This window comes from Nipponia nippon, unplaced genomic scaffold, assembly GCF_047370975.1.
Source record: "Nipponia nippon isolate SJK-2023a ecotype South Korea unplaced genomic scaffold, ASM4737097v1 scaffold_3, whole genome shotgun sequence".
NCBI classification, from domain to species: domain Eukaryota; kingdom Metazoa; phylum Chordata; class Aves; order Pelecaniformes; family Threskiornithidae; genus Nipponia; species Nipponia nippon.
In genome coordinates, this window is record NW_028262347.1 from 110,408,579 (window position 1) to 110,421,410 (window position 12,832).

General features: G+C 55.0%; 1 protein-coding gene across 1 annotated transcript; it reads left to right on the forward strand.

Moving 5' to 3' along the window:
* Positions 1 to 335: 335 nt before the first annotated feature.
* On the forward strand, positions 336 to 12,549 carry CPN1 (carboxypeptidase N subunit 1). Its single transcript, XM_009465255.2, has 9 exons — positions 336 to 758; positions 3,714 to 3,910; positions 4,593 to 4,748; positions 5,236 to 5,418; positions 6,959 to 7,070; positions 7,796 to 7,935; positions 8,240 to 8,339; positions 10,255 to 10,373; positions 12,282 to 12,549. Exons 1-9 carry the CDS (start codon positions 536 to 538, stop codon positions 12,411 to 12,413), a joined length of 1,362 nt encoding a protein of 453 aa, XP_009463530.2. The 5' UTR covers positions 336 to 535; the 3' UTR covers positions 12,414 to 12,549.
* The last annotated feature ends 283 nt before the right edge of the window (positions 12,550 to 12,832 follow it).

The window sequence follows — 12,832 nt, forward strand, 5'->3', positions numbered from 1 at the left end:
CCGCGGCGGGCAGGCAGGGGCCGGGCAGGGCTGCGGCAGCCGTGCGGGCACCGGGGCCGCCCTGGCGCCGTCCCCACCCCGCTCGGCTCTCGCCCCGCGGAAGGGCTCGGCGACGGGCATCCCCCCGCCCGCCGCCCCCTCCCCTCTCCTCTCCCCCGCCCCGCCGCTCGCCGTGCGCTTGGCAGCCCCGACGCCCTCCGCAGCCAGTTTTCCAGCCCTGCGCTTCTTCTGCAGTGACAGCCAGTGGCTGCGGGGGCCTGTTTACTGTCCGGTTAATAAGTGAGCTGGAGCGGGGGGAAACTTCTCCGACGGCGGAGAGCGGGCTCGCCGGCGGCCGCGGCGGGCGGGCGGGCGGGGGGAGCATTCCTGCCCCGCGGGGCCCCGGCGCGCCCCGCTCCCGCCGCCCCCCGCCCGCAGGTGCAGGGGGCTGGCACTCGGAAACTGGAAAGAGCTGGTTGGAGTTTGCACTTTAAGCTCCCGGCAGGGAGGGAGCCGGGGGCTCGGAGCTGGTCTGGGCGCCCGGCGCCGCGGGAGGATGGCTCGGTGGCTGCGGCCCCTCGTGGGAGCCCTGCTCCTGCTGGAGGTGGCGGCCGCCCTCAGCTTTCTCCACCATCGCTACGAGGAGATGGTGCAGGCCCTGTTCCGCGTGCAGAGCCAGTGCCCCTACGTCACCCGCATCTACAGCATCGGCCGCAGCGTCGAGGGCCGTCACCTCTACGTGCTGGAATTCAGCGACTACCCGGGCATCCACGAGCCCCGTAAGTACGGGGGGACGGGGACGGCGGTTCGGAGAGGATGGGCTTCGTCGCCACGCTCCCTGCCACACAGCGCCGTCTGGGCATGGGGTGGGGGTATCTCCCCTTCCAGGCAGGACTCCCAGAGGTGCCTGGGTGTCAGGCGGTGCCGGCTCCGGCAGGGACCCCACAGCCAGCCCAGGGAAGAGCATGCAAAACCCGCATGCGCACACCGTGCTTGCGTGAGCTGCGGCGTGGCCCAGGTGCGTACTTTGGCCAGAGCTCTGATTTTTCAGTGCAGGCTAATGCGAGACCCCGGGCCAGTACAGCCCAGCACCCCACCTGTGCTGCCACCCTCGCCCTCCTGAAACAGTGTTGTGCGGGCAGGGAAAGGGAGCACCCACCCTTCACCCTTCGCTGCTGGATAGTGGCAGGAGGGAAGAGTTCAGCCCTTCCTCCTCCAGACCCCAAAGCAAGGGGGGCAGTGAGCAAGGGACCCCGGCAGAGCAGGCGCTGGGCTCCTGCAGCCCCACCGGCCCCGTGGGCTGTGCAGCCCCTGAGACAGGCAGGTCTCAGGGATCTCTACCTGCTGCCACGTGGCCTGCAGAGCCTTGGCAGCAATGGCTCCTTGAGCTGCTGCCTCTGCGGCGTGGAGACACTGCCAAGCCAGACCTTGCTGGCAGCCAGGTGCCTCTGGGGGGCTGAGGGGACCAGACGGCTCTCTGGGCTGGGGACGTGCACACAGGACTCCCTCGCTTCCCCGTCTTGTGCCCCTGGGCCACAGATGCAGACAGGGCTCTGCCTGCTTTTTGCAGGATCTTTTTGCCTTTTCAAATCCTGGCTGATGTGGTTAAACACAGGGGCTGACAAGTCCAGGCAGCCCAGTCACATGGAAAACTGCCAGGAGCGCTGAAGGGATGAGAGGGACCCATACCAGCACCCCCGCAGCAGAACAGCCCCCCCAAATCCCTCAGCACCCCACAGCTGGTGGAGGCTCGCCCAAGGACATGCTACACCAGGGGCAGAGCCGCCATGGGGCACGCTGCTCCCCTCCTGCAGCCCAGAGCATCACATTCAGGGGTGTCGGGAAGTGGGATGGGAGGCTTCCCCCACCCTGACCACCTCTGTGCCAGCCCCATTCGGTACAGGGAAACCCGCACAGTGCTGAGGACACCTTGGGCACCTCCAGAGCACATCAGGGGCTGATTCAAAGCAAGGAGTGAGCAGAGGGCACTGGCAATGTGCCACTGGATTTTAGACTTGCAGAACCACCGGAGAGCAGCTGAAAGGGCCGTAGGAGGTCACCAATATCTCCCCTGCCCCAGGCAGGCGTCATAGACCTGTGGCCCTGCTTGTAGCATGGGCCACCCTCAAGCTGGCACTTTCAGCTCATAGCATGAGGACTTTGGGAATCTGCGGACTCCCTTGAAGGCCATGGAAAGTAAGTCTGAAAAGCCAGGCTAGAGTTAGTGGGCTTACATGCAGTAATTAGGGCTTATGTGTCCACATGGATAATGTTTAGGGGGCCTGACAAGTCCTGCTGCAGACTCAAACAAAGCAGAAAAGGCGAATCCCTGCTGAGACCTTATTTTTTTCAAATAAAGGCTGCACATATCTCCAGGACATTTTTATAGTTTTTATAACTGGATTACCTAATTAAATGAGTTCTCATGTCTCCTGAAATCTAACCAGGTCAAAACATGTTGCCCACCCATGGTGTCCTGCGCTGAGGCACAGTGATCAAAATATATGGATAAGCAAAATCTTTTGCCAAAATCAGAATTTTTTTAAGAATCTGTCTTCAGCATGCGCAGGTGCAGTGTCTGCACCCCACACGGCAAAGGCGTGGGGCATTTTGGAAGCAGCAGATGTCTGATGCGTGGGGCTGCGGTGCCTTTTGCCCCAGGGATCCTCGTGACACCGTGTGTGGCAGCAGGGCTGCGTGCTGCCACTGCGAGTCTGATTGCTGCTGGTGGCTGGAAAACTCATGATGCAATGGGAGCTCTGGCAACCTGGCATTTGTAATGACACCCTGTTTTGTCCTGACCCTTTCATGTGAAAGTTGGGCTTCCCTTTTAACTGGATTCCCCTGGTGTCTCTCATCCTACCAGTGCTGACTCCAGCCTGCAATGGGACATTTATTCTCTCACAAGTAACCACTTTAAAAGCCCCTCTGGGAAAGCGTAACGTGTCCTTCACGTGTGCTGCCTCTCCTTCAGCAAAGCAGCGAGTCCTGCTCCAGGCACTGTCTGCCTGCAGTCTGTAAATCTGTATTTTGAGACCTCATTTTAGAAAAGTCAGTGACAAGAGACCTTTTTGCTTATACTGGAGCTGCCCAAGGGACAGTTTGATCCGTATTCAACTAAGCCACTGAGGGTTTCTCCAGGCTGACAAGGAGCAGCCAGAGGCAACTGTGCCCTTCCAGTGAAAGAGCACAGCTCGCCCCAAGCCAGGGATTGATTTTTGTCCTGCAGAGTAATGAAAAGCTCCTTAAAGCATGCAGAGCCAGGAATGTGCCATGCTGGTGAGAGGCACTGAGAGCAAACTGCGAAGGGCAGAGGTGAAATAAATGTCCCGTCCCCTCCACTGCCACCCACCGCAGAGCTGGGAGGCCCTGGCACCACGGGGCTCAGGGGGGCAGCAATCCTGCCAGTGCTCCCTGGTTCCTCTGTGCTGCCTCTCCCCAGCCTGAGACCAAACCACTTGCAAATACGTCCACTTGTGCGCTCCGAAGGCAAGCAGCAACCCGGTGGAGAGCCTGGGCTGCTCCCAAGGGTGCTGTGGCAAAACAGAGGGGAGCCCATGAGAGAACTGTGCCACTCTCCCTCACTGAGGTTTGCATTTTCCAAGGGAAAGGGCCATTTCACACCATTTATTGGGGGTCCCTTGGGCTTGCCCAGGCTCCCTGCAGTAGGAATTGGCTCTTCCCCCTCCCTGTCCCAGCCCCAGCTGATGGTGTCACTCTCTTGCTCTTTCCAGTGGAGCCAGAGTTCAAGTATGTGGGGAACATGCATGGGAACGAGGTGCTGGGCCGTGAGCTGCTGCTGCAGCTCTCTGAGTTCCTGTGCGAGGAGTACCGCCGGGGCAACGAGCGGATCACCCGCCTCATCCACGACACACGCATCCATATCATGCCCTCCATGAACCCCGATGGGTACGAAGTGGCTGCCAAGCAGGTACCAGGCAGTGATCGCCTCCTCCAGCCGGGTAGGGGCAGAAAGCCCTTCAAATCCCTGTGGGATCCCCTTTACCACGCCTGTGGGGAGGGGGCATCTTTCCTCTCCATGCCCTGCCAAATTTGCCCCCCTCAACCCATGTTGCTGCTCCTCACCTCCCATGCCAAGGGCTCATGCTGTGTATCCTGCTCCAGGTGGCCCTGGCAGGTGATGGAGGGGGCTTCCTACACCTGCCTTACCCTCCCCAGAAGTTATTTGACACAGGAGGGTCACTGCAAATCCTCTGCCCCAGGCTGGGGAAGTGGCAGCTGAATGCTACTGTCACGAGCAGACAGGGACACAAGGGATGGGGCAGGGGGGAAGTCCTCTAGTCCCCCCCACAAAAGCTCACCCATTCCGTTGTACCACTAGACCTCAGGGAGATATTTTATTCATGGCTCTTTAGTTGAGACAAATTGTTTATTTGGCTCGTGCCTTTCTCTGTGACGCTGGAAAACGAAGATATTGTTATTGACTTTCCCTGTCAGTACCAATACTCTTTATTCTCCTGCCAGCAATAACACATGTGTTGCAACTCAAAGGCACCAAAGCACCATTAGGACGGCCAGTCCCTGCTGTTCTGACACCCAGCCTGCCTGCACCCACCCTGTACTCACCCCTGTGATGCACCTTTGCCCCGCAGGGCCCGGACAGCAATGGGTACTTGACAGGGAGGAACAACGCCAATGGAGTAGACTTGAACCGCAACTTCCCTGACCTCAACACGTTCATGTACTACAGCGGGGAAATCAGCGGGCCAAATCACCACATCCCACTGCCCGACAACTGGAAAAGCCAGGTACTGCTCTGGGATGCTGCAAGGGCTACGGCATCCTCTTAGAGAGGCTCAGCACCCAAGCAAATATACTGTCCTTTGGCTTGCACAGTGCTTGTCTCCTTCCCCGTGCCTCCTGCATGCAGAGAAATGATGTAATCCTACCCTGTGTCACAGCTTGCACCTCTGCCAGGAGGAGAGGTGGCATCGTGGCCAGCTTGGGGAGGAGGTTGCAATGCACAGGGCAGAGGAGGTGGCACATGCTGGCTAATGTGTGTGCCTTGGGTTTTGGGGCTGTGCTGGGAGAGCTGTAGCAGGGTGTGCGCTGGAGGAGCCAGCTTTGTGCACCAGGGCGGGTGGTGGAGAGCGGAGGAAGCTGCAAGGGCTGAAGCAGGCAAATCACGGGGCAGGGTCTGATGTGACCGATCATGCCACATCCTGGCATGGAGCAGCAGCTGGCCCAGAGGTGGCTGAGCTCTTCTCCCTGTCCCCGGCCCTCTTCTCTTCACAGGTGGAGCCAGAGACGTTGGCTGTGATCCAGTGGATCAGCAGCTACAACTTTGTGCTCTCAGCCAATCTGCACGGTGGAGCGGTGGTGGCAAATTACCCCTATGACAAGTCTCAGGACCAGCGGTTCAGGAGTCACCGGCGCACGGTCAACACACCTACCCCGGACGACAAGTTGTTTCAGAAGGTGAGCACGGCCCAGGCAGGTGAGGGCAGTCCTGCAGCCCTGGCAGTGTGCAGCGTGCGTGAGCTGGCTGGGAGTCTCTGGGTCACTGCCACATGCAGGAGCTGAGCCAGGAAACGTGTTGGAAATAACGGTTAGCAGACTACGGTGTTTCTGCCAGCCACTGGCTCGTGAGCCAGGTCAGGGCAGTCCTACCGTGAGCCAGTCCCACCACATGGACACACCAGTCTTAACCCTCGGGAGCCCCTTCCTCGTCCATGCCGTGCTTGGGTTCCCCATAACCCCAGTATCACCAGTGGCTTTAGTACCACTCTGCTCTTCCAGAGCTGGAGCCTGCCCCCAGCTTTGCTTCGCCACTGTAGCACGTATGTGGGGGTTTTTCCTAGAAAGGTGGCAGGGTCTGGCTGGGGGTCTGCTGAGAGCAGGGTAAGGGAGGTGGGTGCCCAGCACGGGCTTGCGGATGGTGAAGAATAAGGAATACAACGAAAAGAGCACCAGGAGCATAGGCAGACATCAGGGAATCGGCACATCAGTATGTGCTGCTGATCCTGCTAGCGCTAGCTGAAGCCTGTGGTTTTTCTCCATTGTTAAAATGTCCCAGAAAGCAGTGCCTTCAGTCACTGCTTCCATTAGGAAATAACCAGCACAAGAAAAAGCAAGTCTGCGTTAGAACAGTTAATGAGAAAAATAAGTCTGAGCTGGAGTTCAGCCTTCTCTGGAAGCATAGCCTGTGCAGGGGCTTGCCAGGACTTGCTGGGATCAGGGGTGTGCTCGGACCCAGACGTAGAGAGGCTGCAGTCTGGGGCGTAGGCTAATGATACCCACATAGCCTCAGAAGTCAGAAACGTAGTGAAGTAACTGTTTTCCTGCTGACAGAACGAGATTACACCAGCATCTGAACCATAATACAAGGGTATAGAGTTTGCATTAGAAAATGCAAACAACAGTCTCTCTTAAACTGTCTTACACAAAGGACAGGCTTTGGATGCAGTGTCCCAATTTCAGTCCTGCCTTCATGTCTAAAAATAAGCAGTAATCTTAATAAGGGCAATAAACAAGTGGTTGCCAGAACCAGAAGTTGCCCAAACTCTTTCCTAATACGAATTCCCCTGATATATATGGTATTTGCATCAGGACTGATACTGGTTAGTTTTCCTCACATATCGTCTCCCCCTGTTAGTGCCATTTGCTGTGTGTGGGCCAGCGCTGATGGGGCTGGGTGCCCCTGTGTGGGCCCAGTGCCCTCCGCTCCCCCTCATCTCAGCAGGAGCAGGGCAGGAGCCGCCTGTGCCATCAGCAAGCTTCCAGCTTGCCAGATTTCTGCTCTTCCTCCTCCGCCTTCATCTGCCTATGTTTTGTAGAGGTCCTGGCCACTTCGTGTTGTATTTCACAGCAGTAAAATGCAGGAGCTGTCTCCTGTCTGACTTCCCTCCCACACTCCCCAGTGAAGTCTGTGCAGGAGGGGGGATGTTTCATGCAGAGCCAGGCAGGGTCTGCAGCCGCACGGTGCTGGAGCGGTGACCGATGGCTGCTCTCTTTCTAGCTGGCCAAGACCTACTCATACGCTCACAGCTGGATGCACCGTGGCTGGAACTGTGGAGACTACTTTGCCGATGGCATCACGAATGGGGCATCCTGGTACTCGCTCAGCAAAGGTAAGGGCTGGGCAGGTGAGCACCACCCGCAGCAAGGTGTTGAGCTGAAGAGAGGTGAAGGGATAGATGAGAAACCTCAGGACAGGATGGGCTGGGGAGGGGCTGTGGCACTGTGCCTATTACTAGACACCATGCTGGTGTCTGCATCTCAGACTGGGAAATGTCTTGGGAAGACTGGAAATGGCTTAGGAAAGAGCCACAGAAGTAGCCAAGGTCTGCAGAGACCTGCTGTGTGCTGCTCAACAAAGGAAGCATTAATCTGTTAGTGTATTTGAAAATGCTACAGCATAACTCCATCGAGACCCAAAACTGTGACCAAAGGGAAGACATTTCTCATATAGCTGCTGGCTCCTGAAAAATCTGATTAAAAAAGGCATAACGAAGAAACTGAAAATCAGCGGATTAGGCTAGAAAAAAGATCAGAGGGCAACTGGAAAGGGACATACAGCCCCTGTGATACCAAACCTTCCTGAGCTTCTGAAGGCAGAGTGGTGAATGATCCGGCTGAAGGAGGGAGTTGGGCAGCCACGTGGGGAGGGGGCTGCACAGGCGAAGAAGGCTCTAGTCACGCTGGATGGAGGGAGGAGGCTGCATGTGCGGAGCAAAGAGGAAGAGCAAGACGGTTCTGGTAGAAGATAGACACGGGCCAGGATGCCTCAGACACGGGAGCAGGGAGGGAAGGGGGCTTTGCATTCCCCTGGCCACAGGCTCTTCTTCTCTTCCAGGCATGCAGGACTTCAACTACCTCTACACTAACTGCTTTGAAATCACCCTGGAGCTGAGCTGCAATAAGTTCCCCCCTGAGGAGGACCTGGAGCGGCAGTGGATGGCCAACCGGGAGGCCCTTGTTGCTTTCATTGAAGAGGTAAGGGAGCAGTCCTGGGACCTACACCCTTCTCCTGCAGGCCTCCAAGGGCCCTGATGGTAGGGGACCAGTAGGCACTAGGGGGTGGAAGGGAAGTGGTCATGGAGCTTGCTGGGTGCTCTGGTTGGTGGTCTTTGGGGATGCTGTTGTGTCCTAGACTGGCTCTGCTGGGGAGAACCAGGAGAGCCAAGGGTATGGGGAAAGACGGGGTTGTCCCCAGACCTCTGCCCTCTTCCAGTGCTCAGCAATACCGTCTTGAGCAAAGGAGGGTCCTTGACCCAGCAGTCTGTCTCCTTCCCTGCAGGTTCACCAGGGCATCAAAGGGATGGTGTCAGACGAGAACAACAACGGCATTGCAGGAGCAGTGATTTCTGTCCAGGGAATCAGCCATGACATCACCTCTGGTGGGTTGTCGGTGCCCTTGCATGCTGTCCCTTTTGGATACAGCCTCTCATAGGCTATCTGAGTATGTGGGAGGAGGTTAGCAGGCGAGGCTATAATATGTGTGGCCAGCATGGTTTGCTTCCCAAAAACACTACCTGTGAGAAATGTGCCTGTGCATCCTGGTCCAGGGAGGGCTTAGGAAAGAAAGAGGTGAGAACTGGAATGCAAACCTTATTGTAAAGGACTTCAGAAAGTCAGCTCCTATTTTATCTGAGAGAGAGAAGAAAATGCATTTGTATATAACAAAAGACAAGATTGAGGGAATAATCTACTCAAGCATCTAAATATCTACACAGAGCTGAAATAGCTGATAGCAAAGGACACAGCAGCAGAACAAGATGAAAGACTGAAAGTTCAAGCCAGACGAATTTAGACTGAGAATGAAATGCCACTTTAGTTTATCCAAGTTGTGGTGGTTTCTCCTTTGCTCACTGATTTTAACCTCCTTTTCATAAACACCCTTCTCTAACCGGACCAGACATTACAGACTGGCTGCAGAAAATAACCGATATTCCAGCTCTTCAGAGGTCAGACTATGAAATCATTAAAACTCCTTCTGGATGTAGGTCTGTGACTCAGTAACACTTTAATATTTGGCACTTATTATGCCAACCTGCGTAGGAAAGGGGAATATGCAAGAGATCACAGAACCGCAGAGGGGCTGTCTGGGGTCTCCTGTCCAACCTCCTGCTTGGAGCAGGATTGTCCCCAACATTGGCTCTGATCGGCCACTGCTCCCTCCAGCTGATTCTCACTGACCCTCAAGGATGGAGATTTCACAGCCTCTCTGCTGTCCTGTGCCAGGGATGCACCACCTTTGAAGTGAAGCTGTGATGCCTGATCCACCCAGAAGCTCCCAAGCTGCCATCTGTGGCCGCTGCCCCTCCTCGTATTGCCTGGCACTGCTCAGAGGAGTCTGGCCCCATCACCTTTGTAGCTGCCCTTCAAGTAGCTGCTGGGTGTGAGCAGATCCCCCTCCGCCTCCTCCCAGCCACGCTGAGCCCGCCTGGCTCCCCCAGCTCTCGTTGAGGGGCCTGAGCTCTGGTTCTCCCACATCTCTCTTGATCTGGGGGCATCAAAACTGGACACAGTAGCCAAGCGCAGCCTCTCTGGGACTGAACAGAGGGAGAAAATTGTTCCCTTTGACCTGCCGGCCACCCTCCCTGTCTTCCCTTGGAAGCCCCTGACTCATGCGAGTCTCACTCATACCAATTACCTTCACCTAAGCCTAAATAACACAGGCTGCCTGTAATGCTTACTCGAATTTGCAATACCCGTCGAGTTCCATAGGTGGGAATATACTCAAATTGTCAAAGTAATCCATAATATGCTGCTGCCTCACTGTTGGCCGGCCCCTGTCCCTAACAACACCACTACACAGTCTGTCAAAGTGCTCCTCGGGCTTCATTATGCAGGGAGAATCAGGGAGCAGCTGAGCTGATGAGCAATTAAAACCCTGCTGATAACCCAAATATGGCAAAATTGTATATGACAGGAATTAGAGATTGCGTTATACATAAGGAGCGAGGCTGGAGCTGTGATTGCCCTTAGGTCTGCTGCCATCTGACTGGCGAGCGCTCAGATTTGCAGCCTCCCTGCACAGGAACAGCCAACGCTGCTGTGCCGTCCCCTTTCATTTGGTGTTTACTTGCAGACTGACCTCTACTCTGTGGCACTAATGAGACATCACTTGCAGTCTACCAATGTGAATCCAGCCTTGTGGTAGCCAGCAGATTTGGAAGGAAGGCCAAAAATTGCCTGGGTTTTGAAGGCTACACACCCTCGAGGAAGTACACTTGGCAAGACCTCCTGGAATATCTTTTGCTCTGCTCCCTGTGCATCCTGAGTGCTTTCTCTCCCCACCTTGTGTTCCAGGTGACATGGGGGATTATTTCCGGCTGCTGCTGCCTGGCACTTACACTGTCACAGCCTCTGCAGAGGGGTACCAGCCCCAGACGGTAACAACAACAGTGGGCCCAGCTGCACCTTCACTGGTGAGTCAGGCTGCATAGTCACGAGGGTGTCTCAAAATGTCTTCACCCCAGGGAGAAAGAAATGCAGCGGGGGATGTCTAGTGAGCAGTAGAGGAAGGAGATGGGATGTAGAGCATAGAAAGGAGATGGGATGTAGAGCATTGCCAGTGGGTACAGGCTGTCTGCTTTGGCAGACACAGGGCTCCCCGCAGCTCACAGAGAGGGACAGGTTGAAGGCAATGCCACGTGCCTCTCAATTCCTTACTGAGTGCTCGCAGCTGCACTGGGCTGCCGTGCCAGGTCCTGCATCCCTTTGCCTCCTGGCTGTGGGGAGAGCCCCTAGCTGGCTGGGGCTGCTGCTGTTCAGGTCTCCCTCCATCCTTCCCACTCTCCAGGACGTGATGATGTGGAGACAGCATCCATTCCCTGAGGCTCCGTTACCCCCTGGCTCTGTGGGTTTCAGTGCTCTGCTATCATCTGCATCCTGCCTGGGACCAAACACATTATCAGACTCATAGCTGAAGTCTGTCTTTCTTTCTGCTGAGAGCACCCAAGACAGATGGGAACTGGGTGCCAACAAAGAACAGCCAAGCACCTTTGGGAGCTGAAGTGCTCTTGACACCAGTGTGGCCCCTACAGCACCTTTCTGAGGGCAGGCTGGACAACTAGAAATTGGTTATAAAAACAGTGGGTGGTGATTTCTGCCCCTGCCATTGCCTTGTTAACATGGTGGGACCGCAGATGCAGCCTCCTCTAAGGGCCAGCAAGAACCCCCTGGCTGTGGCATCCTGGCACATAATTTGCTTCACTGCATGTACACTGGTCTGGCTCTGCTGTAAATACACTGCAGTGGTTCTCCCACCCTCTGTCTCTTCATCCCACCCTAACCATCCTCTGAAGTTCTTCCAGAGCTGCCCTTTTCTCAGGATTAGAAACCTTCTAATTTTCATCCTAAATTTATTTATGGTCAGTTTATTCCTATTTGTTCTTATGCCAACGTTATGCTTTAAATAGCTCCTCTTCTTCCTTGGTATTTATTCCCTGATGTATTTATAGAGAGCTGTCAAGCCCAGTCCTAGCCTTTGTTTTGCTAGGTTAAGCACCCAGTTCTTTGGCTTTCCTTTTTAAAATAGATTTTCCTTTTACCCTGTTACTGTAGAAAACTGATTTGTTCCTCAATGGTCTGATTTTTGCGGATCTTCCCTCACAGCAGCCCTCCTGTCCCCATTTCTCTCTGCCCCTGCAGCACCTCCCGTACCCACCGTTCACCCCATCCCTCCCCCAGGAAGCCCACACAGCCCCATTCCAGTTTCACCTTTCTGTATGGCCTCCCCATTCCCCATTTATCTGATGCTGTGTCCTGCATGCTCCTTGTCCCCTTCTCTCTCTTGTACCTGCTTGCATGGCTGTAGTGGATGGAGGTTTCTTTTCTGGATTTTTTTTGCTTGGATCTGCTGGAAGCACTGGTTGCTGAAAGACTGATTAAGCAGGGTTCAGCTAATGAGATGCAATTGAAAAAGGACTGTCTGTCCTAAACCATCCTGTGTATTAGATATTCACAGAGATGCAAAGCAATGCTATTTCTCTACTCTCTGGTGAGAAGAGATGAAGAGCGAGCATAGCTCAGTCCCTTGCCTTTCAAAGCTCATCTTCCAAACCATCCTAGGACATTGCATTGCCACAGGAGCAACTCTCTGCATAAGAAATGTAGCTGATTGTCGGTACAACATTTTCCACAGGAAAAAAAATGTTTCCAGCTGATTTAAGAACTGAGTTCACATTGTATCGTAACACTGGCTGAGGCCTCTTATTGCTTGTCTTGGCCCGAGAGTCAGCTTCGAAGGCTAGTGGCAGAGGCAGGTCCTGCAGACCCCTGAGCCAGCAGAGCACACACACGGTGTTACACCGTTATTTTTGTTCTTTCTCCAGGTGCATTTCCAGCTCAAACAAGATGTGGTGAGGAAGCCCCCCGAGCGTAAAGCCTCAGGCACACGCACAAACAGCAAAGCCCTTCAGAAGAAGGTAGTGCCAAGAGCCACCCGCCGGGGGACCCAAAGATGAGGACAGCTCACTTGGCTGAGAGCTGGGGGAAGCCGTTTATATGAGGCCTGGCTGATGACTCCAGCCAGTGAACTTTCCAACAGTCCAGCATCAAACTAGCCCAAATTATTAGGTTATTAAACGAGGAAGTATTTAATCCCTGAGCAAATTGTGAAGTCATTCACAACAAAGTGTGCCTGGGCTGCAGTTCCCTGGGCAGTATGTCTGTAGCTGCTGAGCTCTTCTCCTGCACTCACTCCATCTCGGAGAATTCTGCTCCCTTTACTCCTGGACTCAGTTGCTACAGCCCACGTGAGATGCCCAGACACTAGTGCATACCAGGGAGAATGAATTCAGGCCTTGGTGTTTGACTGCTGCACCCACAAGCTGGGCACGTGAATCCTGGCACTAGTCCTCTGGGTGCAAGTGCCATGCTTCTC